The following is a 21,449-nucleotide window of genomic DNA, read 5'->3' on the forward strand; positions in this document are numbered from 1 at the left end:
TTTTGTGATATTTTCATTATTTGCATTGTTATTTACTATTAATTTAAGGATGTAACTACTGAATATCGAAAATCCGTACTTACATGTCATATTTTGAACAAGTAGCAATATATCCAACGTTTACGATACGAACAAAGGATTTTTTTTTGTTTGATTCTACTATTTCAAATAATAGAATTACACAGAGGAGAAACTTTCTTTTTTCACATCAAGTGAAAAACTAAAACTTTGTTAACTAGTTTCAGTTTCATATTATTCGAATGTCATTCAAGTAAAACGATATCAGAGCTAAAACAGGCACTGCATAGTAACCCTTTCGGCTGCGAAGTCAGCTGGATTCGCATGCTTGATCTCTTGAGAGCGTGCGCTTCGTATTTTGTCCGAGTTTCCAAGTGTGGAAATTTATGTGCTCTTTTTTTCAGGAAAACTAATGTCCTTCCATCACCACTAAACTGCGTTTTTTTCTCTTTCTTCTATTCTGTAACTCTTTCTTTTCAGACAGTATATCAATGGTTAAGCAGAGGAACATCTATATTTTACTGCAGCATAGGTCATTTGTTATGTTACTCGTTTTGGTTATCTACGTTCAGCTCAGCTGTCGCATGTACTAGTTAAGAGAATTTATCTAAGTTAATAAATTTGAACCCCCTTATACAAACATACCAAAAATCGAGAAGAAGACAAAGCAGAGCATGTAAGTGAAAATAAAACTACAACCATATTATGTATAGATGAGATTGGGTACAATCCTGGACATTTGCTCACAACCGTACATCGACTGAGATATTTCAAACTATCGTACAGGAAGATGAGAATTTCGCTGGTTCACTTAAATCGTTATCACCGATCGCCGGTCATTGGCACCAGAGAAACAAATCGTGCAAGAAAAAAAATCTTCCATGGTTGAATACGAATCAAAGTGCGATTTGGTGACACAAGATATTCTTGTGGAAGATTTTAAAAGACATCATGATAAATTTCAAACTATATTTACTTTATCTATTTCCCAATAGTTTCGATTGTCATTGGTATTTTATGATTTTGTTATCTGTTGTTGCTCTCAACCACTAATATTTTTTTATATTCTATTTACCGACAGTTCTGGTATTCATGTTTTTTAAAGTGTCACTACGAAAAGAAAGTTGAACGTGAGAAGTACACTATAAAACAAATTACACTGTACATTGATTTTTAGTTTTGGGTATTTCACGAACACAAACTTATGGTGATGTGTAATGCAAGCAATACCGTACCAAACCAGAAAGCAAAATCTCTATTCTTTTTATAATGCACCTACACTAGTGCAGATAATAAATTGTACATTTTACCATTTATATTTTCCAAAATGATATATTTTACGAGCGGCCTATGTGATAAAAGCAGTTTCCTGTTACTTTATATCCCCATACCGCCTCCCAGTTAACTTCCGATGTGAAAAGTATAGAAAACTACCATAAAAGAGCGAGATAGGACCTTTCGAACAAGAGGATAATCCTCGTTCGACAAAAGTTCTGAATTACTGAGCTGCGGAAAAAAAAGAATACAGAGCAAAGGCACGAAGAGTACTAGCCATCAATTGATCGGGTCGTTGAATTTGAATAAGTGCATACAGGATCAGTCCAGCCAACCGAAATGAAACATTTTTTTTAGAATCGTGTGTTTGGTTTGCGTGCAATTCTTTTAGGCGTTGTGTTCAAGAAATTTTATGTTATTGTTTTGATAGAAATATTGTGATAATTTTTTACTTGGAATTTAGAATCAAATCATAATGAATTTGAAAATTGTCTGAAATCTACAAATTTTCTTGTCGATGTTATCTTACCGAAGCATTCACAAAAACAAAAAAAATTGACAGAATTTTTATTTTCGAAATAAACACATTTGTATTTTTTTTTTTTATTATTTGGTTTTTGATTAAAAGTTTAATTGCTTGTTTTGTTTCCGACATTTGTTAATGCACAATTACAATAACATTATTAATTCAGTTTTATATACTTCCAAAATACGCTCTATTTTTCGCAAAATATAATTTGATAAGCAGTCAAATGATGAAATCAGTAGCTACCTTTGTTTATGAATTAGAATTGGTAACATGGTGTAATGAATATATGCGAAAAAAAATATTCACTATCCTATAGCTATGCTTTTTCCTTTTACATGTTTTGTGAGGATCGTAAATCTAGATCATTATTTGAGACTCGTTTATATGTTCGTCGAATTTCCTAAAAGCGTTTTTCAAAAAATGAAACCCACAATTTTTCGCGCCAAAGTACTCTCATACAGTTTTCCGAAGACAATAGAAGTAATGGGATAGCGGGTGGAGATTTCACTATCGGTTTATCATATATTCTTTAAATTGCACCAAAAAACTTCGGTTGGTATTCATCGGATGACGAAAGTTCTTATGCGAAAATATTTGAATGACAGAACCGAGAGACACATGAATGATTGCCCACAAATACAAAAAAAAATCTGAAAACGCAAACAAAAAATAGTTCCCTTGAAAAAGTGCTTGCTCACTTCAGCGCAAACACTTGCAATAACACAAAAAGTGCGATTGCTGTGTATTTACCTATACACTTACAAAACATCACAAATGACATAAGGAATACAATAAAAAACAGTCCAGCAATGTGCAGCCCAAGCCCGCCTCACTTACAGTGTTGAATAACCGGAGCAAATAATAAATTGAAGCATTGAACGAAACGGCAACTGTCGACATCGCAGAGAACATGACAGCACTTGACAGCCATGCGAAAGTTAAAATAAAAAATGCGTTTGCGATGCGTGAATGCATTCTAGGTTATCGGTGACTAACGTTATACCATTTAAATACGGAAACAAACATGCATGAGACAGATTATAAAAGCAAATTCAATTTTACTGATACATAAGCGAAAAGTTTAAAAAACTGATCGTGAATCAAAACCATACACAAACAAAAATAAGTATGAATTGCTATCGGCAAAGATAAGTAAAATTAATAAGCGTAGTTATATATTAGTTAGGTAATTCATGAAAATTATATTGTAAATATTTTTATATTTTAATTTCAGTTGAATAAAACAAACATATTTTTTTTAATAAAAGTTAAACTCGAAAACTTTATTCGAAAGGTCATTTGAGAAATAAAAACAAAGAGAATCAACTGTAACGGCAGATAAAATAACGGTAAGTACGACAGCGATATCATAAAAATGCAACTAGTTGTTCTGGGTAGTCTTGAAAACCGAAACAAAGCGACACTAAAAATAACTATACTTACACATGCTTTGATTAGTGAATGTCTGTCTCACTGCGTGTAAGTTTTAAATAAGTACTGTTAAAGCATAGTTTACAGTTCCAAGCGACGTGCAAAATTTTACAAGTGAAAAAGTGTAAATTCTCGCTAGCAAAATCTGTCGTGAAGACCCGTTATGGAACGCACAGATATTTCACAAGCCTGCCGTTTACAGGTTATGCGAGTTTACACTTAGAGCGAAGTAAAAATTGGCCGGAACTGACCGCATTGGAAAGACAAGTTTTTGCTAACTGCTGCTATTTTCACTAAAGTGTGCATGCGTGAAAAAGGTAAGCCCAAGAGAAAAAGATACGACCCACAACCATCGATTTCGCTGGATATAATTTGTTAATAGTTCCAAATTAGGTGAAATTTTTCAAGGTTGCATTTTGCACGCACACGTCTGTAAAAACGAGCTTTTCGTGTGAAATTTTCACTTCGCTTGGAAACAGGGCTACAGAATCAAAAACTACTGAACTACCGTAAAACTTGCGGGATCTTTGAGTACGGGGAATGTTTTCTTAAATATTCGCTCTATTTCATTAGCGTTGACTAGAAGGAAGGAGGAGGGGAGAAAGGTTGATACCCTCTAACAGATGTTTCTGAAAACAAGCGTCATCTTATGATAAGAGGTGATGTACAAGGCATTTTAAGTGATCCTTTTCTTTTCCCATCCTCTTTCTTTCTCTTTTGCTCTCTTTTCGGAGGAACAATGATGTCTATTGTAAGAATATATTCGAGAACATGACCTGATTCCAAGAGTGTACACTGAAAATGCGAATATCTCAAAAACGGTTGAATTTAACGCACAACGGATGAATCATGTGTTTACCTATATGGGTATAAGTTTTGTTTGAAAATTACTTTTGTTTAAAATTTGATTCTTAGACCCTGTGCGCCACCTTTAAACCTTAATGAAATTTAACCAATTTTTTATATGTTGCTTATTGAACCTCTTTTTGTCTGGCTCATTGGACCTCTTTTTGACTGGGAAAACGGGTCCCGCAAACATTTTTGAAAATAAGCCCCACCCTACTAAAACTTTGACATTAAAGAATAATAAATTTTATTAGATTTCAGTGATAATCATGTCAGCGTACTTCGATGATTAAACTTGCGCTTTTCTGGTTTTAAAGCATTGGTTACAATTTCGAACACACTTCATCACGGTCGAATGTTGATTCTCGTTGCACCAATGAGATGTAGGATTGTAAAATTTTTGCAACTGAATTAAACCCCGAAAAAATTGCCCCACAGGTTACGCTCTCGTACACATTTTCAGAAAGTCTGCGCAATTATATATAAACTGAAAATTCTTAAGAAACATTTATTCAACGGTAAATTGAAAACACACAGACTCGAAAAATTTGTGTTTTAGAGACAAATTTGCGCATTCAGTATCCCTGGTGGTACTAAAAACTTCGTTTGAGTCATGCATGCGTTACAGCAAGAAAATAGTTAAACGCTATCAAAAAACGAGGAATGTGCGTGTCCACCTCCCAGATTCACACCAAAGCGCCGTGCCAAGTCTGGAGCAGAGCGAAGGAAAAAGCCGACGATATTTTCTGCTTCCCGGAGAGTGCACGGCAGACACTCGTGAAGATGTGTGTATTTAGTAGTGACATATTTACCGCGCAGTGCTGTTACGCTATAAAAAAAACGAAGACCTTCTTTCACATACACACATAAACATTTCTCTTTGGTCGAAGCTTTGAAGGATCACCGAAAGTCAATTGAAATCCGACCAAACATAAAAATTTATGAGCAAAAACACGAAGCAGGCACCATTAAAACACGAATTAATGTGAATGCATAAAAAATCCCGAAAAAAGCATTCACGGAATGGCCACAACTTAGACCCGGCATGGAAGCAGTGCGAATAACTCCACTATTGAGATAAAAAAAAAATATCTAAGATATTTTTCATTGCAATAATCTGTAACGCTGAGGTTCATCTCATATTTCACAGACTCAACATTGCATACGTTTTACGACGTCTCCCTCAAGTATAACCTCAGATTGTATAGTTTAACCCTCTAGTGCCCAGTGCCGCCTTAAGACGGTCTTCAGTTAAACCTCTAAAACCTTCAATCAATACTTAAAAATGTTTACAAAGTTTCATAATGATTTTTTCGAAGTCTGTCTGAAAATTATCTTGGACACTAGAGGGTTAAATAACAAATGTAAAACGCTAGAATCTAAACTCGAGGGAGATTCAAGAAAATTTAAATATTCTATTGACACAAATATTCTATTGACTCACTTATGATACTATATCGACATCTCCATCAATTTTAACTTTCTTTAGTTTGTTTTCATGCTCACTTGTTTCTTATGTATAACATGCATTTCAGCATCATCATCATAATCCTGAGCCTTCCTTGAACAGTTACCGAAATTTCGCACGGTACGACGGAATATCTATTCGATACTGGTTACCTGAAACATTTAAATCATCAAATCGAAAGGACTTAAATTACGCTATTTATCTTCCAAAACCAGAAACAACATAGATACGATCAAAATAATGAAGGTTATGTTTGCAATATGCCAAATGTTTTGCATTTCATCCATTCGAGAACGGTTGTACAAGTAAACAAACAAATAATACTAATTTACCTTTCCGATATTCAGGGTATCGGACAACTTCGGCAGACATTTTTGGTCCTGCCATAGAACCGTTGTCCGCTGCCGTAGTGGCTCGATACTCTATCTGTTTTGTACGGTTTAGAACAAAACATTGAAGCAACTGAAAAGGTTAAGCACTCCCCGTAGGTATGTATTTTATATTTTAAGATTTTTGATATTCGTTTGAAGGGTTACTTTGTCATAATCATTAGTTAATCCGTTATTTGTTTGCCAGCTGGCTACATTGTACGTGTTTATAAAATCTGATATGGATGAATCGTACAGTTTTAATCCGGAGCAAGTGTTTGAGGTGAAACCGTTATCATAACAATGCATCAAAACAGCACAAGTATTGTTTGTCGTTCAATAATGGTAATCGATATAATTCAATGATCATTTGCAGCCAAAATGATCTGAAAATACGTAAAATTTATTTTGTTTACGTAAATTGGCTTAGTCAAATATGGGTTTGAAAAACACCATTCACATGCACGAATACGCCAATTACAAAGTGGCTGTTGAAAATTAATAAAATTATAAAATTATAAAATTATAAAATATTATATATGTTGACTTTTCTAGTTCAGTATGTCGTTTGAATATAAAATTTATCCAAACGAACCAACCCCTAATGGTGTGACCTGGCGTTTCTTCTTCGAAACCTCTTACTAATTGAATTAGATTAGTACACTAAAGTCGCTTTTTTACGCGGGGAATACGTGCCGCGTGAAAAGAACCGCGTAAATTCCGGAATCCGCGTAAAAAAGCCGCGTAAATTCCGGAATCCGCGTAAAAAAACCGCGTAAATTCCGGAATCCGCGTAAAAAGCCGCGTAAAATAAAACCCGCGTAAAAAGCGACCTTAGTATATATGAATTAAAATTCTCAGAAGAAAAAAATACAGACTGACAATCTCTACACCTTTATTTTGCTCAAAATCCTATTGAACATATTGAACATTACCTATTGTTACATAGAAGAGAAGGGGTTTGAGATTTAAATTCTTAGTGTTACGTAGTTTGCGTACGACACTCAAGCAGAACATTCAGGTCTTCCTTTTGCTCTGTGTTAGATATTACCAGAAGTAATCTGATAGGGACACAAATTGGTGAAGTCTCTGCATTGCAAGCCCATTCTGGAGACTCTGGAGACTATTTCTTCGGCCAACTCCAGACTAGACGTAAATACCCGGACAGGAGAGCATAACAAAATCATAACTCATCAATCACATATTTAGCTATGAGGACTTATCGTGTTAGTCGAAAGATATTCCCGTTTCAAACATGCATATGAAAATATCATAAAATTTTGATAACATATCTCGCTATGCCTTCAATAAGATATTTGAGTTGATTTTAAAATATCTGATTAAAAGTAAGTTTTCGGGTGAAAATTGTTCGTTATTGATTATTTATAGTACATTCAGTTAATCATTCAGTATTCAATAAGTTAAAAATATCTGAATCTGCTTTTTTCGTGATTTTTTATGCAAATCATTGGTTTGTTATTGAAATATCAAGCTTTGTTATTTATAAAGTCTTGGAGGAACAATATTTTAGTATTATTTTTTGTTGTTTTATCAAATATACAATCCATATTAAGATCAAAATGAGGTGTATTTACAATATCTGGTTGTGATATTATAATGATATTTTCTCCTGCTCGGTTATTGCAATTAATGGTGAGACGTTTGATCGCGTGAATGAGTTAAAATATCTTGGATCAACATTATATCATCATTAATTACATCATTAATAACAAGTTAACTTTTAAGTCTCACATTGACAACGTCAGAAAAATGGCTAAAAAATACGGTATTCTGTGCCGTTTAAAAAATGAATTGAATGTTAGTAGTAAAATTTTATTGTATAAGTCAATCATTTCATCACATATAGACTTTTGCTCATCCATCTTATTGCTTGCAAATAATACACAAATATGGAGATTACAGCGGTTACAAAATAAAGTAATGCAATTAATATTAAGATGTTATAGATATACTTCCTCAAGTTTCATCCTGGACGCAAGTATATTTTTGACAATGGTGTTCCTTTATCAAAATTTTAATAATATGCTACCTCGATATTTGTGTGATCGAATTGATAGGAGAAGTGATTTCCATAGGTACAACACTAGAAACGCGGAAGACGCTAGAACACCACACTTTTTATTTAGTAGATCACAGAACACTCTGCTGTACAAAAGAATTATCAATTTGATGCCCAGACAAGTAAAACGTGCAGAGCAACAATGACGGAGTTTGAAAGGCTGTGTATTTCACAAACTGTAAAACTCGTCATCGAGAATTGTTTTCGGGTTGGAAACGTTTTGAATGAGCCTTGGATCAATGATGTTATTGGAAATGTTTCTTTTATTTTCAAATTATTGGTATTCTTTTAAAGGGTTACTATGTCTGTATTAATAACCAGTCCGTTATTTGTTTGCCTACTGGTTACATATCAAATATTATCTTTCATAAATAAATCGACCAGCTCAAACCGATGTAGGGGTATGAGGTGGGACCATCATCATCATCAACAAAAAAAACTAGAAGGGTGATTGAGAACTGGACACTGGAAAGCGCGGCTGAATCTCTTCCAAGAGTTTCAAGCAACCATTCAAAATCTCTTCAAATATAATACATTGTACTGAAACAAAAAACGAATAAAATTAATATCAATTTATTATTAAAAATCAATAGTTCATTTAGTTCTGGAAGCCGATGCGCCGTTGGACTGATATACGGAGCGCAAAAGGTTGCTCGGACCGTCCGACATGTTGTTCAGTTTTTTAAACCCATTTACTATGTTAGGGCATGTATATAGGGGAAGGGGTGATAAAATGGACACACTAAGCCCCAATTTTCTCCACAGATAAACACTTAAACGATGAGTCGATCGCGCACAATAACTGAGCCACTAAAAGTTAATACAAAAAATAAGTGGAAGTACTCAAAAACAGTATTTTCAAAGTTTTTTTAAGCTTTTTTAAGAAGAGTTTTTTTCGGGGGGAAAATGGACGCGTGTGGGTAAATGGAGCATAGGGAGGTGGTAATATGAACACCTCGAGGGTGCAAATTCAATATCACTTTACTGATAGCAACATGTTATTCCATAACACGTGATACAGTTATGCATTCACTAACAATTTAATCTTCACCGTTTATCGTAGAACCAACAACAATATATGACCAAATTCGCAGAAAACTGGAAAATAGTGAAAGCTTGTTTTACGAATATTCCGGTTTCAACGGTTCTGGTTTAATTTTGCGTTTTCCCGATACAAACACAAAGCAAAAGAATTTTAAATGAAAATTTACACAATTTTTCTACCACCATTTGTCCATTTTACCTGCACATTACGTAATTTTGAAAATACTCAAATATATCACGAAAATCGAAAATTACCAATCTTCAATGATTTCTGATGGTTAGTAGTCTGAGTACAGATATTTGCACAAAAACCCTTACAATACTGTTTTAAGCTAAAAAGGTTATTTCTTGTAAGCGAAAAATAACATTACTACCACGAATCTGAACGTGTCTTTGGTTTTTGTTTTTATTTTTTTTTTATTATTTTCGTTGTTTGACTGTTTCATGCCGCATAGTGTTGCTATTTTCAATATACAAGAATTCAGTACCTCCCTCTCTATTAAAATCAATATCGGCACCGGTTACGTCCTTACGATCGTTAGAGATGAGGGTAAGTATTGTTAATTTGACATAAGTTATTGCGAGACCCGAGGTTAGCTTGTATGATAAGGCAGGATGAGATCAGGATTCGCCGGGGTAGATGACGCGATCATTTTTTTCCTAATCACGCGGTCAACGAGTATTGTTCAAACTTTAAGGTTAATTTGAATTGTAGTATGAAAACACAAGCAACGCGAAATATTCAATAACTAGTTTTTAATTCTCATCTGTTTGTGTAACATAATTCGTCAGAATTACGCGATACAAATCTTCCGATATTTAACCACCAAGCTCGACTGATTGACTATTATATGTACCACAAACAAAAAATATCACGCTTTTATTTCTCTGATTTAGACGGATCGATAGGAGAATGTGTGTGAATTGTTCTGGTAGAGTGAAAATTATTATGCTGTTCATTTGTCAACAGCAAAGTGTAGTGCGAAACGGTGTACTATCGTCGCAAGAACGAATTAGTTTCACGACACTACCACTCACTGCTTTATGTTGCTTCATGAGACTGCGATATGGAGGAAACTTATTCCATTTTGGTTACTTACTACAATCAAATTTGTATTTTCCATTTCAAAAATCTTCACAAGCCAAATAACTGTGAAAAGATCTGTACAGTGAACATATGAACACAACCTTAAATAACCTATTGCGGTTCACTAGCACAATTCAAAACTCATAGTTTAGAGAAATAAAGTTGAGTTTTTGAATATTAAAGAAAAATTCATTTTACTAGGCTGTGATGATATTCGGCAATGTAAATTGAACGATTTTTTCGTGGTCTATGGTCTGTTGATAAGAACCGTGTCTTAATAATCAGCATTTAAACAATTCACTGTTACTTACTGCGGTCACCCCGCGTTATGTATCAAAATGTGAAAATCACAAAACTTCATTATCTCATAAACTACAAAACTGATTTGAACGAAATTGGTATCAAAAGAACGAGCTTGTTTTTTGAACCATTTGTAAAATAATTTCATAATGATTGGACATGTAGTTCAAAAGTTATGCAAAGAAACGTGTTTCAAAGACTGTTTAAACTCACTCATGTTTCTCAGAGATGGCTGGACCGATTTGCACAAAATTAGTATCATATAAAAGGTCTTGTTGCCCCATAAAACCCTATTGAAATTTATTGTTATTGGACTTTAACGTTGTCCGTTATGTATAATAATGGGAAATCAGGCTATGACAAGATACATGTTTCTAAGACTGCTTGAACTCACCCACTTTTCTCTGAGATGGATGGACCGATTTCCACAAAATAAGTTGCAATAGAAAGGTCTAGTTGCCTGATAAGACCCTATTGACTTTTATTATAATCGGACTGTAACTTTGTCTGTTATGTATCAAAATGTAAAAGTTATGAAACTTCATTAGTCTTTAAAACCCCTAAATAACGAATTTTATGGTGATTTAAAACATGTAGTTCAAAGGTTATGAAAAGAAACGTGTTCAAAACTTTTTCAAATTCACTCGTTTTGCCAAAGATGGCATGACTGATTCTTAGTCTTATCTTAGTTGATCTTAGTTTTAAATTCAATGTTTAGTTGCTTTATTGGTACCCCCTCATTTGATTATAACACTGGTTGACAAAATCGAAAAAAAATGCTGCTATAAAGCTCACAATAGTTGCCCTAGAAAGAAAAAAATTCACAGAAAAAGTTAAAAATTTTCATTTCTTCTTAGTTTGACCTTCGGGGCCACACTTGTGTTGACCAGTGTAATCGGACTTTTATTTTAACCATTATGTGTTAAATTGTAAAAATATTGAAAGTCTATTCTCTCACAGATTACACGACTTATTTACCTCAAACTTAAAAAGAATCAAAACCCCAAGGCTGTTTAAAACTAGCTGCTTTGATCAAAGTTCGAAAATAGGAGACAATATGATAGAAAGACTATTTACTTAGTATATAAATATTATGTCAAATTTCAAATACTATGCTCCAATTATTCCTTCAAATATAACATCAATGTTCTAAAATCCAAAGAGTGGATATACCTTTATTGGATTATATTTGGCAATTGAAGGATGTGTTCCAGAAACCGGAAGTCGCAAATTCGGATTTCAAAATGAAGTACGGAGTTGATTCCTGGCCTCTGAGTATCATCCCGAGTACAGAAAAACTAACATTGCGTAATGTTTGTCCCTTTTAGACTGGTTTCCAGAAACCGGAAGCTACTGTCTCGTAATTTGAAATGGCGTCTGAAGATGATTTCTGGCCTTCGGGTATCATACCGCTACCCCAAATCGTATTGGATGATGTTTGTCACTTATGGCTGTTGATCGGAAACCGTCGCTATCTTCGCCATCGAAATACCCAGATGAGGCAGTTCGGCAATTTTATGATGGATTTTATGATTTTATGATTATCAAGCAACCAGAAGTGGTCATCTGGATTAAAAATGGAGGTTGAGGTTGGATTCTGGCCACTGGGTATAATCCAGGTTTCAAGAACCCATATTGAATGGTATTTGGATGGATACTAATATCAACTGTGTTAAAGAATTTCATTTTTACTGATAAGATCGTTCAAATTAATGTATAAGGAACAACATTTAATTATAAATTATTTGAAATCTACTGACTAAAGTTGACATAAATAATCTAAACAACTTTACGCAGTATATAAGTACAAATCGATTATACCACGACCAAAAATCGCATGTATATGTGTTAATGTATGTTTATATGTGTGTGAATGTTATGTTTTAAGTGTTCGGTATTGTTGTGCTCTTGGCTACCAAAAATTTGTTGTTTAGAATGAATAACAAATCCTGCAGAAATTATCAAGGTTTATTTTTTAAGTGTTGGTGTAAATCTATTTTAACAAATAATAAGTTCGAATGAGAAAGGCTGGGTCTCACCGCTAGGTGGATTAATTTAGGTTTTTTAGGAAGAATTAGATTAACTTATTTCTTTCCTACAGTTTATCATAGGATATATGTAGCAACCCGAAAATGCACAGACTTTCTTGTATTTATTCTCAAATCATTCAGCCTGCGGCTTGCTCGCCTCATAGCAATGATTTTTAATGAGCACCAAAGAATGCTAAAAACTCTAATTCCGCTTGTTTGCATGCCGTCACCAATATGGTTTTGTTGTTTGATTTCATCAAACAGTTTAATTACAGGTAGTTTATTTCATAGGAAAACATTTTTAAATAGGACAATTCATTTTATTCATTACATCCCCTAGTTATTTTCAACTGTGTACAAGTACTTTAAAAACAAGTGAGAAAAACATGTGGTTAGTAGTTGTACGCTCAGAACAATATTACACAGTGCATGTAGTTCAAGCACCACGAACAAACATCAACACTGTAACTTTATAACTAAGATTTGCTGTGCTTACTCCTTAACAAGTGCTGCACCTATGCGAAAGTGGTCTTTCAACTGAAACTTGTACCGCAAGATGCAAACTTCGATGAACAAGTGAATGCAGCGACTGCACACTGCTTGTGGCCATCGTTGGTATTTACAGAAATTGTTTTCCTTCAGTAACTACCCCGCATCTTGCTTAGATCAAAGTACAACGAACGTGACCTATGGAAGTTATATGGTTCAGAAAAGTACCAGCCATCTTGATAATCTTTAATCATTCAGAGTAATTTGGAATGCTACCCAATATATTTTGAAACGAGGAACGCTGAGCAATTCGAAGCAACATAGATATATCAGAATCACACTTTCGTTTAGAATGTTGTTTAATGTTTAAAATTTAGAAACTTATGGCTAACTTTCAGGTAAACATTATACATTTCCAATTCAACCAAAGTTATGAAAATTCGAATATACTGTCGAAGGTAATTCAAGCTTAAGGATACAAAAATAAATTATAAATCGTCCTAGAGCTCAAATAATATACGAATATAATAATAAATATATAGAGTACAACATATTGTTACATTTTGTGCGTGCCTTCCAAAATGTCACGACCAAAGTCGTAAGTTTAACAACATATAGTATAAGAAACAACCCTTCTAAGCTGAAATAGAGAACTTTCTATTTATGCATTATTTATCTTAGCTGTGGTATATCGGTTCTGAATATGCTATCAGCTTCGCATAACAGCCAAACAAAAACGTCGTCTTCTGCCGTCGATATCGCCGTGCTGTCTTCGAAATTTCTTATAATGGCACAACTAAGGTGAACGGTTGCGAGCTGTGGTTTGGCCTTCTGTGTTTCACTTTTTAATCCTGTCTGCTTCGCTTATTCATGACGAATTATTCATCCAAACTTATTCAAATGAGATCAACATTTCGATGTGAAAGCAACCACAGAAATAAGAATCCTGCAGGTTGCGGCAACTTTGAGGCAATGTCTTCATCTCGCACCGCACTGGCTGTTGTGCCGTACGATGCAGAAGGATGAGCATAAATATTGCGAAAAGCTTTCTAGCTTTGGTAAAATCTTTTCGCAACTTTCCGAAACCCGATAGAAAGTTTTCTATTATTCATCAAAACAAAAATAACAAGGACGGCATTTTGGTTTTCTGCGGTTTTTCACTTAATTCACTCCGTTCAGGATCTAAACTGTGGAAAACCAACCACAAGGTATGACGGAACTGACAATGGTTGTTCCGTTTGGTGAAAGGTTTTGAAATTAATCTCTACAGTAAAGTTAAATAATCAAACCTTGCCACGAAATTTCGACCGGTATTGCACTCCTTTATTATCAGATACCATTCTATATTTCAAGTTCTTTTTCCTGTCCTACTTTGAAAGTCCACGATGGAGTACCAAAAGAAATGAGGTAAACTGGGATTGCTTTATCCCAGGTGTTCTATGATGTAAAATTATTGAAATTAGAAGACGTATTATTTCTCTAAATCTGTGGAAATATTATTATATTGCATACTTTACCCAATCAATTCCGTATTCAGTGAGTGAGATCATTTAAATCATTTTAGTGGATATAATTAAATGTCAATTTAATAATTTCTGTAAATCACTGAAAATACACTAATGAAAAACTGTAATTCTGTTCCAAGCTACGGTAAAAATGGGCGTGGCCAGCAATGATGACTCTCGGGTCTACTTCATCTCAGATTGGTTTAAATGTTACTCCAAAACACCGCATACCTCATACAATCCGCGTGGATGCGTTAGTCAACAGTCTGCAATCTACGAAATATACCGTGCTTACGCTACGCTACGCTACTAATGAAAAACGGTAATTCTGAGAATACAGATTTTATATACATATACAGATAATATCTGTTTCCTTTGAGCTTAGCAATCCAAAGATTCAAACAACCAGAACAAAGAACTCGGCATAATTTAATATTGAATAAAGTTTAATGATTTTTCATGTACAGAAGCAGTACACAACTACCTTTAACCAAAATATAGTCCATTAAGGTCAGCAAAACAAGGTTAACTTTTTGAGTATTGAAGTAAAATCGACCGCGTTAGGTTTTGATAATATTCGTTAAACAACCAGAATACACTCGAATGAAGTCTAGAGATAAAACCAAGTCTTTGTTATCAGGGATTGTACAATGCACTTTGACCTAAAATTGCAGAGAAAACCAGGCACCACTATTTACAAAATAATATGCAAAGCTATTGTGTTCCAACGGAACCGTCACGCTCGGCAGCCTTTTGAAAGGACTGTCTTTCCGTGACAGCAAATTTTGAACTAATTCGGCTCCCATTGTATTGCATAGCTCTTCCTGCTCCCCATGCGTTCGGTACACAGCCCAACATGTCCCTTGTCCATTGGTTCTTCCAAGCTATCGCGAATGACTGCCTTTATAGCACGAAATACTTCGGCACTAATCCGAGCGGGCCAACAAAATTTTTAGAGTGTATATTTGTTCGGAAAGACAAAATTGTAATCTACAACTTTGCCGAAGCCGTCACACTGATCAAACAAACCGTCTTGGCCCTAAAAATATTCGTAGTCATCAATACCTGCCTAAAATGCCATTTTTTTAAACGCCAGCTATTTAAGCTTCTCAAAAATGAGTCGTGTTACAAAATATTAAACCAATAGCACAAAATGGCATCTTTTGCCTATATAAATGTTTATGCGAATTTCCGGCCAAATCAAAAATGATAATTCGAAAAAAAATGTTAAAACTGGGACATTTTTTAGAACTGAGACATTTTTTTTGTGGAACTGCTCTCATGCGGAATAATATCAACTATGGGAAATTTATATTAAATGGTTTGGTTATTTATTATGGCATCGGCATAAGAAAAAGGAGCGCAAAAACAATATCATCGATGACAGCCGCAGCCGATCAGCAGGCTGTCAACTGCGCAGACTAAACCAAACTAGGCTGTCATGCCAGAACAAACAAAATATATCTGCAAGAATGAGCTGTCATCTGCAGCTTCGACAGCTTCGTTCCGTGTGAAAGCTTAAGCTGTATTCATTAGACTGTCAGAGTAATAAAAAGCAAAAAAGTCGTCAGTATAGTGTCGCACTGCAGTACTTTTTCGAAGCTTGCGCTCGGACGCCAGCGTTCTAATCTCTTAGTAATATTTTTTTAAAGGAATGATAATTTTAATTCAACCTGGTGTTATGTAAATAGGGTTTTGTTCATTTAACACATTACGAGTGCACCTTTAAGGCAGATTTTTTGTTATTGTATTCTGAAGTAAATTTATAATACCGAACAAAGCACTTCTGGCAGCAGAATTGGTAATATTCTAATTGAACAAAATTTCAATCATCATGAAAGTTAGACGATAGATCTTTCAATCACAATATAAATCTAGCGGTTTATAATATAATATTTTCCGAGTGTACCTTGAAATACTTCAAATGAAATTATTTGTCATCAACTGTAATTTGTAAAATATTGTAATATTATGGAAGTATTGAACCATTCTAGTTATATTATCAGTTGGTCAACAATTTAAATCATTTTTGCCTTTCTCCTAGAGAGGTATAACAATCACTGGCGAAACCGAATGGTATAAAAGTGCTCCAAAGGGTCGAATTGCATATATCACTCGACTCAGTTCGACGAGCTGAGCATTTTCTGTATGTGTGTGTATGTATGTGTGCAACTTTTCAATCTCACTCGATTTTCTCAGGATGGCTGAACCAATTTTCATGGAATTATTCTCAAATGAAAGGTCTAGTTGCCCCATAAAACTCCATCCATTTATTTTTATGATCGGATTTTTAGTTTGTATGTTATTTAACAAAATGTAAAAATAACGAAGGTTCATTATCTCAGAAACTCCAAAACCGATTTGAACAAAATTGGTTTTAAATGAACGGATTACCTATGAACCCTTAACTTTTGAATTTTATAAAGATTGGACATGACATGAGATCTCCCAGATGGTCTTGAGGTACGATGCTGGCCTAACAAGCCAATCGTCGTAGGTTCGAGTCTCGGCTCGGGAGAAACTGTTAGTGTCAGTAGGATCGTAGTGCTAGCCCCACAATTGTCCTGTACACTAAACAGTCGGCTGCGAAGTCTGTGTATAAGTAAAACAGAAGGTCGAGTTCCGAATCGGAAGTTAGCACCCAAGGCTTTGGCCAAAGATTGGACATTTGGTTCAAAAGTTATGGAAAGAAACGTGTTCTGGAGACTATTTAATCTCACTCATGTTTCTCAGAGATGGCTGGACCGATTTTCATAAAATAAGGGTCATTTGAAAGGTCTAGTTGCCCCATAAGACCTTATTGATTCGTTTTGCAATCGAATTTTTACTTTGCCTTTTATGTTCAAAAATGTGAAATCCAGCTTCAAAAAGAAACATATTCCGGAGACTACTTAAGCTCACTCACTTTTCTCAGAGATGGCTAAACCGATTTCTACTGAATTAGTGTCAAATTCAAGGTCTAGCTGCCTCATAACATCCTATCGAATTTTACTGTAATCGGACTGTGACTTCGTCTGTAATTTATCAAAATGTGAAAAACACGAAACTTTATTATCTCAGAAGCTACACAACCGATTTGAACAATACTGATATCAGATGAACGGGCTAGTTAAGGGTTGACTGATGAATTATAATTGAACACGTGGTTCAAAAGTTGTGAAAAGAAAGACATTTTTGAAATAGAAAAAAACTCCTACTATAAATAATCGAATCTAAAATGATATTTTATCGAATGATATATAATCGAGTCCAATCTAAATATGAGTACAGTGACGTTTCGATTATACTACGAACAAAAATAAATTCGCGTCAGATTGAAGCAAAACCAAGCCTTGGTGCTACATTCCAATTCAAAACTTGATGTACAGGACAATTGCGGGGCTAGCGCTACGATCCTACTGATACTAACAATCTTTCCCGAGCCGAGACTTGAACTCACGACGACTGGCTTGTTAGGCCAGCATCGTACCTCGAAACCGTCTGGGAGAACTTATTCGCGTCATATATTTGAAAAATATTCGTTCATATTATTTGCATGTGTTAATGTTTGTTCATATGTTTGGTTTCGTTTTGTTTTTTTTTCTGAAATTTGAGGTGTTCGTGTAAATCGTGATGAGTAAGGCTGGATCTCACCGCTAGGTGGATTAATTTGGGCTTAATTTCAATTTTCACCATATGTCAAAAGAGTAGAGTCCAATCGCTAGCATACCTAACATTGAAAGAAATATGTTTTCCTCCTAAATCAGTATTAAAAATACCAACAACTATGAAATAGGTACGATTTATTTGTTTGTTTGTTCATACCTATTATGCCGATTTTTGGTTACAACCGGCAACATTCGGACAATTTGATTTCACTTGATGCCATTTTGATGACGATTGGGTCTAGATGAAATGTGCAGATTGTCCATGTACGCTTTACCATATTGCATCGTTCAATAAAATAAATAAATCGGAGAAGAAAATTCGATTCTTTCAGTTGAGAGGATTTGAAACGTTCTGGTAGTATATTCCGGTGACGGAGATAGAACAATATAAACCAGATGAAGAAATCGAAATGGTACACGTAGAGAACATAAAATGCATCTTCGTACGACAACATTTGCGGATCAAGAAATAGAAGCTAAAAGCATGATAGGGGAAAGGCAAAGCATTGCAAGCAATAATTTTACATTTTCTTTAGTAATCAAAAGTTTGGAAAAGTCAACACACATCATATTTTTTACTTACACATTTTACCTTACATTTGAAATAATTGAATGAGCCGTTTTGCTCTATTGAACCCACTACTTTCAGTGATAAGTTAGTAATGTCGACAGTGACACAATCAAGGCAACAGTTGGATTGTATCAATACTCGAGGCAACTTTTCTGGTTTAATTGGAATCCTACATTTATTTTCAGTGATACTCTTTTTTGAATCAAACGAACTCTTCGAATAATATGACAGATAAGTCAAGATGCATAAAAACTTAGTTCCTATTAACAAGAATAACCTTCAACAGCCTAAAAGAAATGATTCGTTCAAGTACTTATGAGCATGAAGATTGAAGCTAATAATAATCACATAATAATATAATATATAAATATGAAATTTCGTATTTCAATTGATCTTTTGCTGTTGTTCCCTTAATTTTTGAGGTGCATGCGACTGTAATTGCCAGAATCCATTTTGCTATTTTGAAACCCAGAACGGCTATTGCCGGTTACTTGAATACAACCTTCAAAAGCCATCCATCCATCTGACCACTTAATATGGGTATTTCCGCTCTTTGCGTTCTAAGAACATTGATGTTGTTTTTGAAGTGATAATTGTATTGTAACATGTGAAATGTGACGTAATACCCGTTAAGTGATTTTGGCTAAAGAGGGAGCAAAATATAAAAACTGGTTTTTAATTTTGAACTTTTCAACGCAACGCCGGGAACGTTTCAAATCAAAAAACATCATACGGACAAGATTTATTAAAACAGAAACGATCTGCATCCGTACCTGCACAAATAAAAACTTACCTTTGTGGGCGCCCTCACCTATGCTATCAAACATATCTTTTTGTCAATGCTAACCATTCACGCACTCTAACAACCAACACCAGAAACATGAAGTCCAACCTCCCGAAGCAATTTCCCCCTTTGTTCCCTAATCGATTTTACTTCACGTGTATCGCATCGTTCTACTCTGGCCTGTAACCTACTGATATGTTCAGTCAACCCGCCAGCGACCTCTACTGTTTGGAACATTCAATGAAAGTATACTGTAGTAAAGAAGCACCAGAAGGACAAGTGTTTGCTCTATTAAAAAGGCATTATGAGTTTTCTAATTAGTGAACTTTGCGGTTGAGTAAGTAGAGGGTGAAGAAAGATGGCAAGTTGTTAGATACAGCGGTATACATCCCAAACGTTGTGTGGTTCAACATTGGCACTTTCGAAAAAAATGCAATGAATTTTTTATTTACTACTATTTTTTTAATAAATACTATGAAACATTCTCCCCAATGAAACAAAAAATAATAATGGTTTACTCAAGTATAGCACAGAGCAATCTGCCCCGCCCATGGCAAAGTGTGTTTCGTTTTGTGTTAACGCGGCGATCATTGTGCAACTTGTCACTGTTCCTGCTGTGCAGTAAATAAAACGGGCGTATATTGACTTAAGTGGGAAGGACTTTACTTTTAGCAGTAATAATAAATTCAGATCTTATTTTCAGCAGTAACAATGAGCTAGAGATTGTCACCTGTTATTTCATATATGTACTAAGTAAGCTAGTTAACATTGTCGCACTTACTGTTATAATACGTACAAGAGATTTAACGAGCAATGTTGGTCAGCTCAGTTCAAATTAGCTATGGTGGTTGAAATTTGTAGAACCGAAAACCAATAGCACAAAAGTGTCAAAACCAAGCCTAAGGTGCTTCATTCTGATTCGAAGCTGGGCCTTTTGTTTATTATACACATTTTTCGCAACCAGCTGTTTTAGAATACAGGACAATCGCTGGCTAGCGCTACGATCCTACTGACAACAGTCTCTCTCGAGCCAGGAGCCTGGCTTCTTTGGCCAGCATCGTTCTTCAAGACCAGCTGGGAGGATCAGCACAAAAGAGCACACTGTTATTCATTTCGTGATAGAATAGATTACATTAATTAAAGGCATAATATGACAGTATTTTTTTAAACTACTGCAGCGCATTAAGTTAAGATGTCTGTTCATGTGGAAATAGTGAAAATTCATAACCCACGTACAAAAGAGATCGAAGAACATAAACGACGTAAAGAAATTCATCTCACTCGAATAATAAGAAGATCGAATAATAGAAGCAACCATGGAAAACCAAGTTAAGGGGTGATATCCACCAAATGTAAAAAAACAAGGCTTTTTTCATGATTTTTTTTTCAAGGACATTTGAGATGTAAGGTATATAAATAATATATCGTTGGATTAAGCAACTCTTGGAGAATAGAAAAAAAATAGTATTGCTACTTTTTTTACAAAATGACGGCTTTCAGCAATTGCCGTGAACCGCTTTTTTTTAGTTCTTCCGCGGCGAGCAGTAGAAGTCGTGCTCAACGCCACCTATAACCAAAACAAATTTTTTTATTGTCTACATAAGTGTCGCTAGTGAAGTACACATGATTATATTTTTAGAATTTTTCTTCGCAAAATGGCAACGGTTTGAAAAAAAAATTCATTCTCGACAAAAAAATCGCCTTTAATTGTTTATAACTTTTGTCATTACTAATCAATCGCTAAAATCGGGTGTACCTCACTAGATAATCTAATGAAGAAGCTACAGTTGAAATTTCTAGTCAATCGGATGTTAACTTTTTCAGTTCTACTACTAGCCAATTTTGAAAACATGGTTTTGAGAAAAACGCGTTTAGAGTTTCAAAATGCTATAAATCTTGATAATCGCAATAATAAAGCCCCTAATATTTTTGCTTTTCTCCTAGAAAGGTATAGCAACCACTCGCAAAACCGAATGT

The 21,449-nt window shown here is 34.7% G+C and overlaps 1 protein-coding gene across 3 annotated transcripts in view; it reads left to right on the top strand.

The window, feature by feature from the left end:
* Nucleotides 1-3,089, top strand: part of LOC129725986 (zwei Ig domain protein zig-8-like) — a 291,521-nt gene extending 288,432 nt beyond the window's left edge. For 2 of the 3 annotated variants that reach the window (XM_055682494.1, XM_055682497.1), the window contains one exon: nt 499-3,089. In XM_055682494.1, coding sequence (XP_055538469.1) covers nt 499-611 — 113 coding nt within the window. In that variant the 3' untranslated portion in view covers nt 612-3,089. The remainder of the gene's footprint in view (nt 1-498) is intronic. The other variant, XM_055682496.1, reaches the window with a different exon arrangement.
* Nucleotides 3,090-21,449: the final 18,360 nt, after the last annotated feature.

This window comes from Wyeomyia smithii, chromosome 2 (genome assembly GCF_029784165.1).
Source record: "Wyeomyia smithii strain HCP4-BCI-WySm-NY-G18 chromosome 2, ASM2978416v1, whole genome shotgun sequence".
In the NCBI taxonomy this organism is placed as follows: domain Eukaryota; kingdom Metazoa; phylum Arthropoda; class Insecta; order Diptera; family Culicidae; genus Wyeomyia; species Wyeomyia smithii.